The sequence below is a fragment of the Physeter macrocephalus genome, chromosome 11 (assembly GCF_002837175.3).
Source record: "Physeter macrocephalus isolate SW-GA chromosome 11, ASM283717v5, whole genome shotgun sequence".
Taxonomy (NCBI): Eukaryota; Metazoa; Chordata; class Mammalia; order Artiodactyla; family Physeteridae; genus Physeter; species Physeter macrocephalus.
In genome coordinates, this window is record NC_041224.1 from 174262473 (window position 1) to 174280321 (window position 17849).

Sequence of the window (17849 nt, forward strand, 5' to 3'; positions counted from 1 at the left end):
AAAAAAAAAAAAAAAAAAAAGAATAATGCAGGGGCTTCCCTGGTAGCGCAGTGGTTAAGAATCCGCCTGCCAATGCAGGGGACACGGGTTCGAGCCTTGGTCCGGGACGACCCCACATGCCGCGGAGCAACTAAGCCGGTGCGCCACAACTACTGAGCCTGAGTTCTAGAGCCCGCCAGCCACAACTACTAAGCCCACGTGCCACAACTACTGAAGCCCGTGTGCCCATGCTCTGCAACAAGAGAAGCCACCCCAATGAAAAGCTCACACAGCACAACAAAGGGTAGCTCCCACTGGCCACAACTAGAGAAAGCCCGCGCTCAGCAGCAAAGACCCAATGCAGCCAAAAATAAATTAATTAATTTAAAAAAAGAGAATAATGCATACGCACAACATTGTAAATCAACTACACTTCAATAAATAAATAATAATTTAAAAAGAATAATGCAGCCAAGTCATTCAACCCAAAAAAGACTGTTAATAGATATCCAACCCTCCTCCTTCGAGACAGTCTATTCATAACTGTACCAAAAGGAAAGACTTATGGGTCAATGAATTTTTTTAAAATATTATTTATTTATTTATTTTTGCTGTGTTGGGTCTTCGTTTCTGTGCGAGGGCTCTGTCCAGCTGTGGCAAGCGGGGGCCACTCTTCATCGCGGTGCGCGGGCCTCCCACTATCGCGGCCTCTCTTGTTGCGGAGCACAGGCTCCAGACGCGCAGGCTCAGCAGTTGTGGCTCACGGGCCCAGCCGCTCTGCGGCATGTGGGATCTTCCCAGACCGGGGCTCGAACCCGTGTCCCCTGCATCGGCAGGCAGATCTCAACCACTGCGCCACCAGGGAAGCCCTCAATGAATTTTAAAATACCCATCAGAATCCTTATCTTTTGGTAAGAATTACAGCAATGCAGTACCCTGCCACAGTGCCTGGCGTGGAGTGGATACTCCATTAATGTTTACCGAACTCGGGCGGATTACTATGTCCAATGTCACTTGGCTATCTGTGACAGCATGGGTTAGCCTGGGGTGGGACTAGGCCCTTCTGCTACTCAAGCCAAGGTTTTTCCCACTATCCTGTATACTCCCCCTAGTTTAGGTCGTCCACTTGCTGATAAAATTGCATGCTTATTTATACCAGTACAAGTTAATTTAAGGGTCATAGTAAGGTGTCACCATAATTTGAGTTTTTCAGGTTTCTACGGCTAAAGAAGTCACTACTCTGTTAAAATACTTTTACATAAAAGAAAAACAAAAAGAAAACACAAGCCTTTTACGCAGCTTAAATCAAGAAAAAAATATTTCCTTTTGTTTTGCCCAGCTACCACAGGAAAGTTACCTATATTGATGATTTCCTAAATGTAAACCGTGTTGGAATGCTTTCAGAATAGTAATACTTTAGAATGGTACAACCAACACAAACTGTAAGCCGCAAACTCTAGTGGAACAAATAAAGAGTTGGGGGAAATGGGAGAGCCACTCCAGTCTTGCCAAACTGAAGGCTGAATACACATGAAGTAAAATACTATGCACTGAAAACATACAGATGCAGGTTCAACTATACATGAAGCACCTGTTAAGACGAGTCAACTCACAACCTCTGGATGACAAGCGGAAAACAGGTTTTTAAATGTCTGAACGCTGCAGCTTCAGCGCTTTTGCAACACCCGCTGTTACGATCTGTCACGTGAAGCGAACAGGCACAACCAAGCAGCACTATTAGAGCCACACTACCGTTCACCTACTGGCCTTCTACACACAGTATCAAGCAAAAGCAGGCAAACCGGCAGAGGAGGCCTTCACCTAACTTTCTTCCAGATGCCAAACGCTGTACGGAGGCCGCGGTGTGCAAGTAACCAAACCCAAGTAAATAAATGAATACCTAGGCATTCTGACATCCCCAAAGGTCCTCCTCATCCTTAATCTTCCAGAGTGTCATCCCATGAAATATGACTTGTTTGCACAGAACCCAAAGGGGCAGCACTGATCACCTCCTTCCATGGACCCCTTTCAGCCAGATTCACAGACACCCACCCCCGCCCAAACCACTGACTCCGCTGATTCCCACAGCGTAGACTCCATTACCTCTGTTAAGTTTCTGGAACACGTGATGTGGGAGCGCAAACTTGCTAGAAACAGATTACACGACACTTGAACACATTTCTCGGAGTACTGCCCCACCTGGAGCCAAACAATCCCCAGGGAGGGACTGAACGTCACCAATCTTGGATGACACTCGTTCGAATCTTGCTAAAGAGAAGACTGAGTCCCGCCCGGCTGGCCGCCGGCAGCTCTTACCCATTTGTCCAAGGGAACTTGGGCGAGGGACCCGGTGCCCTGGTACAGGTCCAGACTGAGCTGCTCCAGGCTCAGCTTCTCCTGCAGAAAGTGGCCCAGGTACCTCTGCAGGAGGTACCGACAGGCCCTCTTCTTGATGGACTCCGAAAACGGCCAAGGCATGACGAGGGTTGGCAGCTGGGCCGGCGGGGGCTGCGGACGGCTCCGGCCTGGGGGCCCAGGCTCCGGCTCCAGGCCGCTGCTGTGGCTGCGGCGGCGTCTCAGGTCCCGGCCGGCGAGCCCAGGCCGCGGCGAAGCCTAAGCCCGGGGAGGCCCCTCCATGCCCGCTCGGCGCCGGGAATCCCTCAGGGAGACCCCATCACCTGTGCCGCGCCGCTCACGCTAGGCCTGGCGGGGACAAGGCGCGGAGGAGTCCCTGTCACCCCAAGCCCGGGGGCTTCCGAGGGGGTCCTAGTCGGCCCAGAGAGAGGATGCAAGAGATCACGCGTGGAGACGGCAGGGCCTGAGGCCGGGGCTGAGGCGGACACCTCCACCGCCGCTGCGCGACGAATTTGTTGTCATCCACAGGGCGCGCTCCCGACTGCAGGACGCTACCAGCGGAGCGCGTCCGCGAGTCCCGCACTTCAACGCGCGGCCGGGCAAGGCGGAAGTGACGCCACACTGGGGGCCGAAGGAGGCGGGGAAAATGGCCCGGAAGGGGGCAGTTCCAGCCCCGAGGGGGCGGGGCGAGGGCGGGGAGGAGAGGGGGCGGCGCCGCAGGTCGCTTCCGGAAGCCTGGGGAGGGAGTAAGAAGAGGACGTGGGGCGTGCGCAGGTGAGCAGTCGCGGGGCAGGCGGCGGGAGGCCGGCCGGGGGTCGAGGGGGATTCGAGGGCGAGCTGGGGGCCCTCTGAGCCGGACGTGGCTCTGCAGGCCGGGCCGTGAGGGGCGACGGCAGAAGTGGCCCGGTGCCCGGGCTGAGAGGGGGAGGGGTCTGGGGGCGGATCCGGCCTGGGCCGTCCTGGGCAGCTTAGACCCCGACCCCGGAAACGGGCGCTCGGACGCCGCCGGCTCTACGGGGAGGGCTGCAGCCCCTCTCGAGCATCCCTGTCCCCCCCGCACGCCCACCCCCCCGTATTGGACGGTACCCATAGTCAGCAAGTTATTCGTCGCCCGCCTCATTCAGGTATTGTTTTCCGGAGCTTCAGCTTCGCTGTCTGTCTAGAGGCTTGCAGTTTCCAAAGCGCTTTATTCATCCTGCGTGTGCTGCGCCAGCGACCAAGACACTTGAGCTTTCTAGGCATTTGTGGGCAGAACTGCTCTCTCTGATCGATACCAGAACCTTCCGACCCCGCGGAAACCTGGGCAAAGTACTTGTGCGGCTTTGGGAATCTGCGCAGCCGTGTTTCTGCCTTTTAGGAGGCAACTCCTGTAGAGGCGGAGCCGGCTCTTAACTTGGTCCACCCCCGAGAAGGCGGGCGTGCCGGTGTTCCGTGGCCCGGAAGCCGAGGGTCCTGGGTTGGAATCCCGCCCCTGGCGCTCATTCGCCGAGCCCCGTCGCAGCGGCCGCTTCCCTCTCGGAGTCTTCGCCAACTGTGAGCACATTAGTAATATCTTATCTCCAAATATTGTTAGGAAGCTTAAACGGTATCCGTAGGGAACCAGCGGAGTCCCGATACATCCAGTTTAATCAAGAATAGTGAATTAAACCCGCCTTTCGCTTTACCAGTTGGACTCCTCTGTCTTTCTTGGTTATTCCGGGGGAGCAAAGGAAATACCCTTTTAAAACTCAGGCACACTGGGTGTTTGTCTTGTAACCTGTCAGAGGAAACAAACTGTAATAAGCTTACTGGGAAGTCTTGTGGAGTTTGTCACTAAGCAGTTCTAGTATTCGGAGTGTATAAAGTTTAATTAAAGTTGTAAATTTTATTAGCCGTCCGGTTTTGCTTAAATTATTTGGTATTTCTACCAAATAATTGAATCTGTCACATCATTAGAAGAGAGCTTAAAAGTGGAGATGTTTGCCTCAAGGCCCCGTTCAGTAAGATTTAGTAAATGATTTTAAATTTGCCAACACTTTGTTGATTTATCCTATCTGTGGGTAAAAAGGTTCATGGTTAGTTAATAAATGAAACTGTCGAAAGAAAAAAAAATAGTGAATTAAGACGACCGGGTTGAGAAGATTTTGTTTGTATGTTGATAACTTTCACGAGTGCCTTAGAAATACTAACAGAGCCCACAGTGTTGGCAGGTGGAGAAAGCTCTGGTGCCCCTCCCACAGCCACCTTCGCATTTTGGAACCAGGGTGCTTTCCACTGTACGCAGGCGCTGGGGTTGTTGCTACCCCTCATTCTTTGTAGACTTGTCCCAAGCATTCTTGGTAACTTCAGTTCCCTTGCTCTTCATTCACGTTTAAATGTTTGTTAAGGGTCCTTTGAATGAAAGTCTCCACAGTTGGTGATGTGAAAAAGGTAAAGAGGAATTCAAGGAGCTTATGTTCTGTAGTGAAGGGGTCACTCCTTTATTCAGTAAATATTTACTGATTGCCTGCTATGTGCCAGGGATTGTTCTAGGTACTGGGGATACAGCAGTGACCAGATTAAGTCCCTGCCCTCATGGAGTGCTTACATTTTATTGAAAGGAGGGGAAACAAAACAGTAATCAAACATGTCATATGCCATGTGGTGATAAGTGCTGTAGAAAAAAAATAAAGTAATATAAAGGGAATGGAGAGCAGAGAGATGTGCCACTTTTATATAGGGGATAAAGGAAGGCCTCTCTTGTTTAGTAGGTGACATTTTAGCAGAGACTTAGGGAAAGCTGGGGAGCAAGGCAAGTGAATACCTGCAAGAGTTTTCTAGGCAGGGGGAACAGCAGAGCGCAAGGCCCATGGCAAGAGCATGCTTAGCGAGTTCAAGGAACGTCAGGAGGGAGTGAAGGAAAGAGGAGAAGCTGGGGGTTTGCGGGGGGAGGGGTCATATAGGGCCTTGTAGGCCACTATAAGGACTTTGCCTTTTTATTCAGTCGGTGAATGGGTTTGAGGAAAGCAGTGCCATAATCTGGCCAAAATTTTTACAGGATCATGCTAACTGCCGTGCTGAGAATAGACTTTTGTGGGGGTGAGAGGACCAAAGGTGGAAAAGCAAGACCAGTTAGAAAGATACTGCAGTAATACAGGCAGAGATGACAGTGGCTTGGACTAGAGTGATAGAAGCGAAGATGGGAAACAGCAGTTGGATTCTGGATATATTTGGAAGGTAATAAGCCATGTTTATGAATAATTATAATGCTTACCATAAAAAGAGTGTGAATAAAGTGGTATGAAACTGGGATCCAATCTGGCAGGGAATTAGACTAGACCTTGGAAGGTGTGAACCAGGCTTTTGATGAATGAGTACAGTTGACTTCTTTTCTAGTTGGAATGTTAAGTAAGTGATTTCTTTTGGAATATGGAATTACATTCAGACTGACCATAGAATGTGTGAAATTTCAAATATCAGAAAAGGGAAATAAAAATTAGAAGATTTTGTAAAAACAAACATGCTCCCTTCACAGTCTTAAGTGTGTTGCCAGGTACGTTTTATGCTTTCTAGGAGAAATTCAGCATAAATTGTTAAGGTTTGGGATCTGTCATTATTATACCTCTAGCTCAAATAGGGTACAGACTCATCCTAACAGCGTTTTGTGTTTTATCAAAGACAAAGTACTATCACAAAATGTTAACAGCTAACATTAACTAAGGGAGGACGATGAAGGTAATTACCAACCAAACATTGTCAACTTCTGAAAAATTCTAGAAAAGATTTGAAATGACAGGTTAGAGGCTATATACCAGAGGCTGAATGGGTCATGTCAAAAAATCATCCATGAAAGAAATCCATGTTAACATGTGAAATAAAAGAAAAGCTGAGATGTTGTTGTCCTTTTAAGACTTGTGCCTGAGGTAACAGGAATAAGATAATAGTGTTCCTGCGTCTCATGCTTCTCAGAGCTGTGAAAGGCCGCAGCTGCAGCCACTCCACATACTGTAAAGAGCACGGAACTTGGAGTCAAAGGGCTTAGGTCAGAGGTTAGTCTTTCTTCTTTAAAGATATTTAAATACTCTATTTTTAACAATTAACAGATAATATTTCTTGAGCTTATTGCGTGTCCAGCACCATGCTAAGTGTTTTCCATATATTCACTCATTTAGTTCTCTCGGGATCCCTTTAAGGTAGATGCTCCTGTTAGCTTCATTTTAGGGAGGCAGAATGTGTGTGACTAGAGGGATTAAGATATCTTGCCCCAAGTCACAGAGTAAGTGGCAGAGCTGAGATTCTAGCCCTGATCAGTCTGTTCAAAAGAGCCCTTTAGGGCTTCCCTGGTGGCGCAGTGGTTGAGAGTCCGCCTGCCGAGGCAGGGGACGCGGGTTCGTGCCCCAGTCCAGCAAGATCCCACATGCCGCAGAGTGGCTGGGCCCCTGAGCCATGGCCACTGAGCCTGCGCGTCCGGAGCCTGTGCTCCGAAATGGGAGAGGCCACAACAGTGAGAGGCCCACGTACCGCAAAAAAAAAAAAAAAAAAAAAAAAAAGAGCCCTAACCATCACACCATATGGCCACTTCTTGTTCACATTGAGAGGATTTTCCAGACTACGATGTATGATACAAATAAAGGTACAGTTGACCCTTGAACAACTCTGGGGTTAAGGACGCCAAACCCCCCCCAAAACTGAAAATCCACGTACAACTTATAGTCAGCCCTGCATATACGCAATTCCACATCCGCCAATGCAATCAACATGGATAGTGTAATACTGTAGTATTTACTATTGAAAAAAATCTACGCATAAGTGGACCTGTGCAGTTCAAACCTGTGTTGTTCAAGGGTCAACTGTAATCATCATTAAGATACTACATTCTAGCCCTCAGCTAACTGTTGTAATGGCAACTGAAAAATCGAACTTTCTTTCAAAATGTAAATTTGACATCTGTATACCGCTCTTGAAATCATTCTGGCTCTGTTCTTTTGCCATGCTGTAGACATGCAGACAGTCGTATGTCTTTCTACGCCCATTCTTTTGTCATCAAGGACAAATCTAGTCTTTTGCTAGCTCTTTCATGCTGTAAATTTGTGAAACAAAACAAAGTCTACTAAATTAAGAAATAGAGAATAAAGAATTTAGTGAACAATATCTTGATAACTAATTCATGAATTCTCCCCAAACCACTAACACATTCCAAAAATTATACCAACAGATGAAGTAAGAGCGGTTCCTAAATAATTTATGGATGATGTTATAAGGAATCATTTGGAAACTTTTTGCAAGGTGATGCAATCTACCAGAATAACTAAAAGCAACCATAAGGTATTCCAATTTTTGAAGGTGCTGGCAACAGAATATTGCTCAGAGTCTGGTAGAGAGCCAATTTAGAGTTTAAATGGAAAACAAAGAGGTTTTGTATTTCATATCTCTTTAGATATTGATTTATGTTGGTTAGAATGTACCTTATATTAAATATAATACCAAATCCTCTGTATAACCTAGTGGGTTGTATAGAAACAAAAAACTAATTCCTGGAGTTATTTTGGTTTTCGTTCTTAAGCATTCAATTTTTTAGTCTTAGAATCTCATTTACTATTTCTGGTTTCAAAGGAAAGGTTGTTTACAGGGTTGTAGTGTTCTTGCCTATTTTTTACAGTTTAAAAAACTTCTAGGAGGAGTACCCTTCTAGTCGCCAGATGGGATTCTGCCCGATTCATGAACTGCCTAACAAAGCCAATTAAATCTTTAAAAGAAAAAAAAGACTTCTCAAATGAACATTATATGTTTCTTCACCATCACCTTCCTCTTTAATCAGCTGAAGCACAATACAATTCTGGTGGCTTGATTTGTTATTACTAGGTTGTGTATGTGTGTCTTTGTTGAAAGTGGGGTGCAGAGTAATTTTATAAATCAGTGTACAAATGGAAAGATAAGCCCTTTTTATTTGAATTACAAGTAATGTATGTTTGTAATGCTGCAAAGGATTCTGATTTAAAATTTTTAATTTCAAAATAAGCATCTCAGAGCTATTGAAAACATTAAATGTTATGTGTTACAGAAAATAAAGTTTAAACTAGCTTTAGCTTTACCTGAATTCTAAATGTTGGGAATTAATCAACTTTATTCATCTTTACTTTCAAAACAGTAGTGTGAAATGCAGATAAATTCAAAGCTCTCATTTCATTTGAAACTGAAGCTGCCGGTTACTTTAACTATCTTAGGACTTCCCTGGTGGTGCAGTGGTTAAGAATCTGCCTGCCAGTGCAGGGGATACAGGTTCGATCCCTAGTCTGGGAAGATTCCACATGCCGAGGAGCGACTAAGCCCGTGCGCCACAACTACTGAGCCTGCACTGTAGAGCCCACAAGCCACAGCTGCTGAGCCCGCGTGCCACAACTACTGAAGCCCATGCACCCTAGAGCCCACGTGCCGCAACTACTGAGGCCACGCACCGCAACTACTGAAGCCCGTGCGCCTAGAGCCCGTGCTCCACAACAAGAAGCCCGCACACTGCAACAAAGAGTAGCCCCCGCTCACCACAACTAGAGAAAGCCCACACACAGCAACGAAGACCCAATGCAGCCCAAAAAAAAAAAAAAAAAAAAAAAACACTAAGTAGTCTGGCTTCTCTAAGAAGAAAAATGTTTCTGCTTCCTACACCTCATACTTTCTAATACATCACATTTTTTAAAGTTTTTTGTCTTATTACAAACATAATACATTTTTCTGCCATAGAAAATTAGAATATAAAAAATTAAGAAATAGAGAATGAAGGACTTAGTAATCAGTATCTTGATAACCAGTTTCATGAATCCTCCAAAAACACTAACACAGCCTCCAAATTATACCAACAGAAGTAAGAGCTATCAATAATTACCTTAACTTTTAATAAAGAGCATTATTATAACTGAAGTGGGAAGAGCTATAAAGACTTAGAGAAGGTCCAACCCAGTACTAACATTCCAGTCTTCCACCAGCTCCAACCTCTGCCTATTAACTTTATACCCCCAGACCCAGTGCCTGGAATTTTCAGCTTTTTAAGTTAATTCCTTGAGTTAAAGCAGTCCTTCACTTACTTATTTTTCACTCATATATTTCAGTCAGAGGCAAAGGAAACCCTAGGGGTGGGGAAACATAATCTAAAGAGGACATGGCTTGAGGCTGCCATTTGCTTTAAAATTATATGTAATTTTGCATCATACGTCATAATATTGTTACTCTAGCAGTGATGTGTATTTTCCAGGAGTGTCTATCATGTTTATCCTGTAGCTTTGTATGCCCCATGTCACAGAGCTGAGTCCTACAGCTTGAGAAGCAGAAAGTTAGTATTTTTCCTTTGGTTTATTCACTCAGAAAGTATTCAGTGAAGACCTGCTTTATGCCAGACACTGTGCTGGTGATATGGACACCACAGACCTTCATTTGCAGTGAGGTATGATAAGTACAGAAGTATCAAAACAAATTCTAAGGAAGGAGGATATAGTGATTAACTCTACCTTGAGATCAGATACAGAATCCTGAAACAGATGTGTCCAAACTGAATTTGGAAGGATTCAAAGTCTGAAAGTAGTGTCAAAATACAATTTTTTAAGTTAAAAACGTGAGTCTTATATAAACATATAGTAAGCATGTGTCAAAAATGTGTTTAACTCATTAATGAAAGAACCAACAAGATGGTGAAGTTGATTCAAAGTAATATAGGAGAGACCAAAATCAATGAAAGAAAAACTGATGAAATAAGATTCCAGAATTAGCTGAAAACTGGTTAATAAGCTTTCCACTTCTGGCTAAGATAGAGTAACAGGGACCAGATTTACCCTTCCACCTGAAACAACAAAAAAAAGTGGGCAAAAATACATAAAACAATGGTTTTAAGACTTTGGACATTAGGCAGTGAAGGACAGTGATCCCTGAGAGACAGGATGCAAACTGTTGCCCCAGATTATTGCCTGGAGAGAATTTCTAGGCATGGCCTTGGGAGGAGAAACCCAGGTAGAACTGGCAGTCTACCTGAATTGAGGGTAAGAAGCTAGGATTCCAGGAAGGCCAAGGCAGCTAGGACAGAGTACCAGAAGGTAGAGAGCTTCTTAGAGCCGTGGATATATACAGAGGATCCCCCTCCAGTCTGCAGCTGAATACTGATCAACACATAGTTGTGAGGAAACTCCCCAGGGCTGGGGAAGAGACTACCCAAAAGAATTAGAGGAACTTTTAGAGCTCAGACAGGACCAGTGGTAGTTCCAGTTCCTCTCACCCAGAATGAAAAATCTCATAATTCAAAGGCCATCCGGTAGAGTGCTCAGAAAGGTTTTGCCTCTAGTTGGGAAAAAAATTAACCAGAGACTAAATGAGTTTTGATACTGCCTTAAAAAGCCTGAAAGCAAGACCTGAAAGGATCAAGCTTTTACCAGATAACTACATCCCAGGGCAATACTCAGTAATATTTATAGGAATATAAAAATATCAAGCACCATGCAAGGTAAAATCTACTTAGTCTGGTATCCAATCAAAAAATATCAGGCATGCAAAGAAACAGTATGCAACCCATAACGATTAGAAAAAAATCTATCAATTGAAACTAACCCAGAAATAACAGTGACATTAAACATTTATTATAATTATTCCATATGTTTAAAAAAATTAGAGAAAAGATTGAGCAAATGAAGTAGAGACATGAAAAATATGTTTTTTAAAGAAGAACCCAAGTATAAGAGATTAGATACAGCAAAGAAAAGATTAGAAAAGAACTTTAAATAGCAATAGAAACTATTCAAAGTAAACACAAAAAGGAAAAGAGTGAAAAAATGAGCATAGGGGTAGGACGACTTCACTTGGACTAATATTCATGAAATTGGACTCCCCAAAGAGAGGAGAGACAAATAAATGTTAGAAGAAATAATGGCCAAAATTTTTCCAAATTTGCTAAAATCTATGAACCCACAGATGCAAGAGGCTCAATGAACCCCAAGCAAAAGAAACATGAAGAAAAACTACACCAAGAGGAACAAAGATAACAATGACATCAGATTTCTCATGGGAAGCAGTGCAAATAAGATGACGGTAGAGAAACATCTTTGCTTTTTTTCTTGAAGGAAACATTTTTTCTTGAAAGAAAAAAAGTCAGCCTAGAATTCTATACCCAGCAAAAATATCTTTTAAAAATGAAAGTGGGGCTTCCCTGGTGGCACAGTGGTTAAGAATCTGCCTGCCAATTGCAGGGGACACGTGTTCGAGCCCTGGTCCGGGAAGATCCCACATGCCGTGGAGCAGCTAAGCCCATGTGCCACAACTGCTGAGCCTGCACTCTAGAGCCTATGAGCCACAACTTCTGAGCCTGCATCCTACAACTACTGAAGCCCGTTCGCCTAGAGCCTGTGCTCTGCAACAAGAGAAGCCACTGCAATGAGAAGCCTGCGCACTGCAATGAAGAGTAGCCCCTGCTTGTCGCCACTAGAGAAAGCCTGCGCGCAGCAACGAAGACCCAGTGCAGCCAAAAATAAATAAATAAAATAAGTTTATAAAAAAAAAATGAAAATGATAGGAAGACTTGTTCAGACATAGAAAAGCTGAAAGAATTCGTCAGAAGCAGACCTACACTACAGGAAATGTTTAAGGAAATCATCAGGCAGAAGAAAAATTATACAGATCATAGATGCAGATGTAGATCAACACAAAGAAATGAGCATCAGAAATAGTAACCATATAGTTAAATATAAAATGCATTTTTATTACCTAAGTCTCTTTGAAAAGTAACTGGCTATTTAAAGCAAAAATAATGGGAATTCCCTGGTGGCCTAGTGGTTACAATTCCAGGCTTTCACTACTGTGGCCTGGGTTCAATCCCTGGTCAGGGAACTGAGATCCTGCAAGCCATGATGTGTGGCCGAAAAACAAACAAACAAAAAAACACTGTTAAAAACAATAATAGGTGTTCCCTGGTGGCGCAGTGGTTGAGAATCCTCCTGCCGATGCAGGGGACGAGGGTTCGTGCCCCGGTCCGGGAAGATCCCACATGCCGCGGAGCGGCTGGGCCCGTGAGCCATGGCCGCTGAGCCTGTGCGTCCGGAGCCTGTGCTCCACAAGGGGAGAGGCCACAGCAGTGAGAGGCCTGTGTACTGCAAAAAAACAAACAAACAAACAAAAAACAATAATAATAAAGCAAAAATAACATGTATTATGAAGTTTCTAACATATGTAGAAGTAAAATGTATGACAAAAATAGCACAAAGACTGTATAATATACTCTTGTAAGGTTCTTATATTATGCATGAAGTGGTATAAGAATACTTGAAGGTGTGATAAATTAAAGATGTATACTATAAACTCTAAAGCAACCACGAAAAACGTTCAACAAAGAGTCAATAAGCCACCAAAGGATGTAAAAAAGAATCCTAAAAAATGGTCAGTCCAAAAGTAGAAAAATAAGGAAAAGGGAATAAGGTACAGATGGGACAAATAGAAAACAAACAGCAAGATAGTAACCACATCAATCATAGTAATCATATCAATAATCATAGTAATCATATTAAACATAAATGGTCTAAACACTCCAATTAAAAGGTAGAGATTATCAGATTGGATGAAAACGCAGGACCAAACTATATACTACCTACAAGGAACCTACTTTAAATATAAAAACATTGCTCTTCCCATTCTCAAGAGCTTAAAGCAGTCTATTGCATCAAAATCAAATTCTGTTGTCTAGGTATTAGCACCTTGTCACATTGGGCCATTCCTATCTGTTATTCTCTTAGCATTTTCCTTGTAGTGGACTACCTAGTCTAGTTTCCTTAAATTCCTGCCACACCCTGGACCTTGTTTATGCATTGTTCCCTCTGAAGACTCCTTCACAACTCTCAAGTCTTCTCTGCTTATCCATAACTTTTCATCTGTGCTTATTCAAGCCCAATTTTGACTGATCTGTTCCATGAGTCAAGCCCCATAGTAACTAACGATTATGTCATAAATCATGGAATGTCAGAGCTCTCAAGAGCAGTAAAGAAGTTCCCGTTCATTCCCCCTTATTCTGTAAGTGAGAAAACCAGTGAGGTTACATGGCCAGCCCAAGTTTATACAAGTGTAGTGGTAAGTTTGTAGTAGGACCAAGACATATTGTTTTCTCTAATTATACATTTTTTATGTTATGATTCATGTGCATGGCATTAATATTTGTGTACATATTTCATGTGCCTGTCTTACTTCCCAAATTAGGCTGTAAACTACCAGTAAACATACTTAATTAGTATTCTAATGCTTAGAAAAGTGCTGGATATATAAACTTAGAGTCTAAATTGAAAAGATTAAAAAATAGAAGTAATTCATTGGTTTTTACCAATGAAACACTGACAGTTAATTTCCCTCCATAGATTAGCTAAAACTCAAAGTAGATCTTCTAACATACCTATTTCCAAATCTTGGTACTCATATAAAATAAGCTGAATTTAGTACCTTTATATCTATTGATTTTTTTCAACAGTAATATAAACTCAGTTCATTATATTATCCACAAGTATTCACAAAGTCCTGTGCTATGTGATACAGTAGCCACTAGCTTTTTAAATTTAGATGAATGAAAATTAAATAAAATTTGAAATTCAGTTCCTCAGTCACTCTAGCGAAACTTCAAGTGCTTAATAGCCACATGTGCCTAGTAGCTACTGTATTGGACAGCATAGATAAAGAACATTTCCATCATTGCACAGAGTTCTACTGGTCTAGAATTTCTCATACAATGATAAGTTGTTTTGCCTACAGAAGAATCCAGGGATCTTTACAGGAATCACATTGATGAGTCAACCATTCTGGTAACCTGACAGCATCTCTAATGTTTCATTAGTAATTTTAGCAGTTGTGCCATCACCAACATGGACGTATATGTCCCCATCCTCAATGGTGCAGGCTTCTACAGTTGGGTACACAAGATAATCCATTGAGAAGTAAGAAGAAAATAAGCTTATATTTCATATTTTACCTTCTCTTTAAATTCATATTTATGTATTTTGGTATGCTAATTGTGATATTATATGTAAATAAATATACATATGATGAGGTATCTGCTGAAAATATTTTTAGTTATTGGGGTGAATAACCAAAGTATAGCAACCACTTCTCTAGTGCCCCATTGGTAAGGCTACCCAGTTGCTCCCTGCTTTGCTTCTGTAGCTGCTTTCATCACACACTGAATTCATGTTTTTCGGCTCTGTGTTCATACTCCTCAAAAGAGGATCTGATTGGATGAGCCAGTCACCATCCAGAATCGGGTAGTTGGACAGAGCTCTTGATTCAAGACAATTCATAAACCCCTTGCCAGCTTCGAAATGGTGACTTTAATTAAAACACCCAAAGCCAGTTCATTTTGCTGTATCACGGTGCTGGAGTTACAGAATACAAATCATGAAACCTGTGACTAAGGAACCTTTCCAAAGAAGGCAGTGAGCTTGACAGGTACACTGGACCTCCTTTTAAAAGTAAATTATGACTGTTCCAAAAAGGAAAGTCAGGAAATGAAGTCTCTTTGACTACCTTTATACTCCTTTCCCTGCTGATAGGATATAGACACTGGTAGGCAGAGTAATGACCCCCCCCTCCAAAGACGTCCATGTCCTAATCCCCAGAAACTGTGAATATATTATCAATACCTTATATGGCAAAAGGAACTTTGCAGGTTTGTTCAAGTTAAGGACCTTGGGCGGGGAAATTATCCTGGAATGTTCAAGTGGGTCCAATATAATCAATCACAAAGGTCCTTCTGAAAGGGAGTGCAGGTGCCAAGAGTCAGAAAAAGGAGATAATGTGACCACAGAACCAGAGATTGGAGTGATGTGCTTTTTGAAGGTGGAGGAAGAAGGGACCATGGGCCAAGGAATGCGGGAGACTTCTGGAAGCTGGAGAGGCAAGGAAACAGATTCTCCCCTGAAGGCTTCAAAAGGAATGCAGCCTTGCTAACATCTTGATTTTAGATTTCTCACGTCCAGAATTGTAAGAAAATTAATTCGTGTTGTTTTAAGCCACTAAGTTTGTGGTAATTTGTTACAGCAGCAATAGGAAACTAATACACATGTTGATACTCACATTCTACAAAGCTTTTATTAAGCATTTTCTACATGACAGGCACAAAAATATCATGGTTCCATTTTTTTTTAAACCTCTTCTATAAAGCTGTTGAAGAGCTAGATTAATGAGTGCTTTTTATTTGGGGTAGACTGCTAAGTCAGTATGCTGTCAGTTGCCAGTAAAATAATGAATTTATTGGCTGCAATAACTGAAAAGTGCAAAGGTTGGGCGGCTGTCAGGGCTCGGGCTTCATTTCTGTGAATCTCTCTGCTCTGTTCTTTTCCCATTGTCAGCAGCATCCTTGAGTTTCCCTCATCTTGGGATGGCTACCAGGAACAGCCGGGGCTGTGTGCTGTAAACTATTCTGCATTAAAGTGACTAGAAAAGGGACTTCCCTGGTGGTCCAGTGGTAAAGAATCCGCCTTCCAGTGCTGTGGACATGGGTTCGATCCTTGGTCAGGGAACTGAGATCTCACATGCCACGGGGCAACTAAGCCCACACGCCACAACTACTGAGCTCGCGTGCCTCAATGAGAGAGCCCGTGTGCCGTAAACTACAGAGTGCATGCACTCTAGACCCCGCGCACCACAACTACAGAGGCCATGCGCCCTGAAGCCTGTGTGCCACAACTAGAGAGAGAAAACCCGCATGCCACAACTAGAGAGAAGCCCGCGCTACAACAAAAGATCCCGCATGCCTCAGTGAAGACCACGGGTGCTGCAACTAAAACCTGACGCAGCAAAAAAAAAATAAAATTAAATAAATATTTTTAAAAAATAAAATGACTAGGAAGAATTCGGTGTATTGTTAAAGTTCAGGACAGTCTTCAACTGGGATTGGGGTCAATCTCACGCAAATTGCTTGGTTACTTTACTCAGTAGGGGAAGGGGGGACTTCCTGGGCAGTCCAGTGGTTAAGACTGCCTTCCAATGCAGGAGGCGTGGGTTCAGTCCCTGGTTGGGGAAGTAAGATCCCACATGCCGTGGGGTGCAGCCAAAAACTTAAAAAAAAAAAATAGGGGAAGGGGAGGTATGATTCCTCTTGGAAAATCTGGGTGCTGTTAGAAAGAGGAAAGGATATTGATAAATAATCAAGAGCTTGTCATACCAACAAAAGATAATTGTAATACCTTAAAATAATGATAGCTTAAAATGTTAACGTGTATGATGCTTCAGTACTAAAATCTATCAATTCTTATGTATCATCAAAGGTTCTGGATGTGTCTGCTATTTAATGCATCATTCAAAAGCATTTCAGAGAAAAATCTCCTGAAAGTTCACAGTCTCAGGAAAGGTGTCTTTCTCTTTTTTTGCCCCTTAGTGCTAACTGCTACACGCAGTTTGATGACCTGCTTTACTGACCTGTGAGGGTTTCTTATATTCTAGTATTGGATTCTTTGGCTTATCATATCCCTGTGGTCCTAGTTGCAATGAATTAGACTCTTTCTTTAAAAGCTTGACTCTTGTCAAGCTTTCTCATATAGACATCTTTTTCATGTGACAGTTATTATTTCTGTCATCTGTAGTTAAGGTACTTGATTACTTGAGCAAAATAAAGATGTTTGGCATTCAGGATGTTAAGAGATTTATGGTAGACGGTCACATTTCAAACTCTTCAAAACTGACATTGTAAAAAAATGCAGTGGTCTCATTTCTTATACATAAAACCAAGTGTAATATTAAGGAATATAATGATTATTTCTAGAGAAGGTAGAAAATCAAGTATTTTCACTTTCATATATACTAAGTCAACATTAGATTTCAGTTACCTGACAAATTCCTCCAGCAATAATTGATAAATTTATAATTGTATTGTTAGTAGTGAGTGACGAATCCTGTAAAGTGCTGTGGGAGACAAGAGAAAGGACCCTTAAAACGTATCATTAGTTGAAATAGGATTGGAGGATTATATTATTTGTACCAGTTTGCTATGTAGTTTTTTGAAAGAGCTTTACATAGTTTATCGTAAGTTGCTTTTAGCAAATAGTTTTGACTTTTATAATGTGCAGATGACTGGCAGCTATAGGAACTCTAGCACCTTAAGATTTTTGCTAATAATTCAGATCATTGTCTGTGCAGTAGAATCACCCAGAAACTCTGAAAAAATACCCAGAAAAATCTCCCAGAGGTTTTGATTCAGTTTCTCAGATGGGGTTTGTGGCCACAATTGAGAACCACTAATTTAGAGGATTTTGAACATCACACAGATAGGGCACAAGCTTGTAACTTTAGAAAAAGGGATGGAATTTGTAAGGTCATAGACAAACAGTACAAATAAATGTTCATAACAAGTTGAACAGTCGTCCTACATTTAGGACAGTGGGTGCTTAATCCATATCAGAGAAATGAAATCTTAATTTACTTTTTTTTGTGTGTGTGTGTGTGGTATGCGGGCCTCCCTCTGCTGCGGCCTCTCCCGTTGCGGAGCACAGGCTCCGGACGCGCAGGCTCAGCGGCCATGGCTCACGGGCCCAGCCGCTCCGCGGCATGTGGGATCCTCC

General features: G+C 42.8%; 2 protein-coding genes and 1 non-coding gene across 7 annotated transcripts in view; 2 read left to right on the forward strand and 1 right to left on the reverse strand.

Annotated features, from left to right (window-relative positions):
- LOC129391359 (autophagy-related protein 2 homolog B-like) overlaps nt 1-2945 on the reverse strand; it is an 11295-nt gene extending 8350 nt beyond the window's left edge. Inside the window, exon 1 of the mRNA XM_055088505.1 lies at nt 2296-2945. Coding sequence (XP_054944480.1) covers nt 2296-2457 — 162 coding nt within the window. The 5' untranslated portion in view covers nt 2458-2945. The remainder of the gene's footprint in view (nt 1-2295) is intronic.
- Nucleotides 2946-3051: 106 nt separating this feature from the next.
- The window catches only part of GSKIP (GSK3B interacting protein), a 21242-nt gene continuing 6444 nt past the window's right edge, over nt 3052-17849 (forward strand). For 2 of the 5 annotated variants that reach the window (XM_007129514.4, XM_007129517.4), the window contains exon 1: nt 3491-3867. The gene's annotated coding sequence lies outside the window, so the exon portion shown is untranslated. Of the gene's footprint in view, nt 3109-3303; nt 3459-3490; nt 3868-5279; nt 5530-17849 lie in introns of those variants that run through there. The other 3 variants (XM_007129515.2, XM_028496372.2, XM_024131063.3) reach the window with 3 other exon arrangements.
- On the forward strand, nt 3980-4108 carry LOC112066835 (small nucleolar RNA SNORA27). The gene has a single exon (XR_002892913.1). It is a non-coding gene; the product is annotated as a small nucleolar RNA SNORA27 (small nucleolar RNA).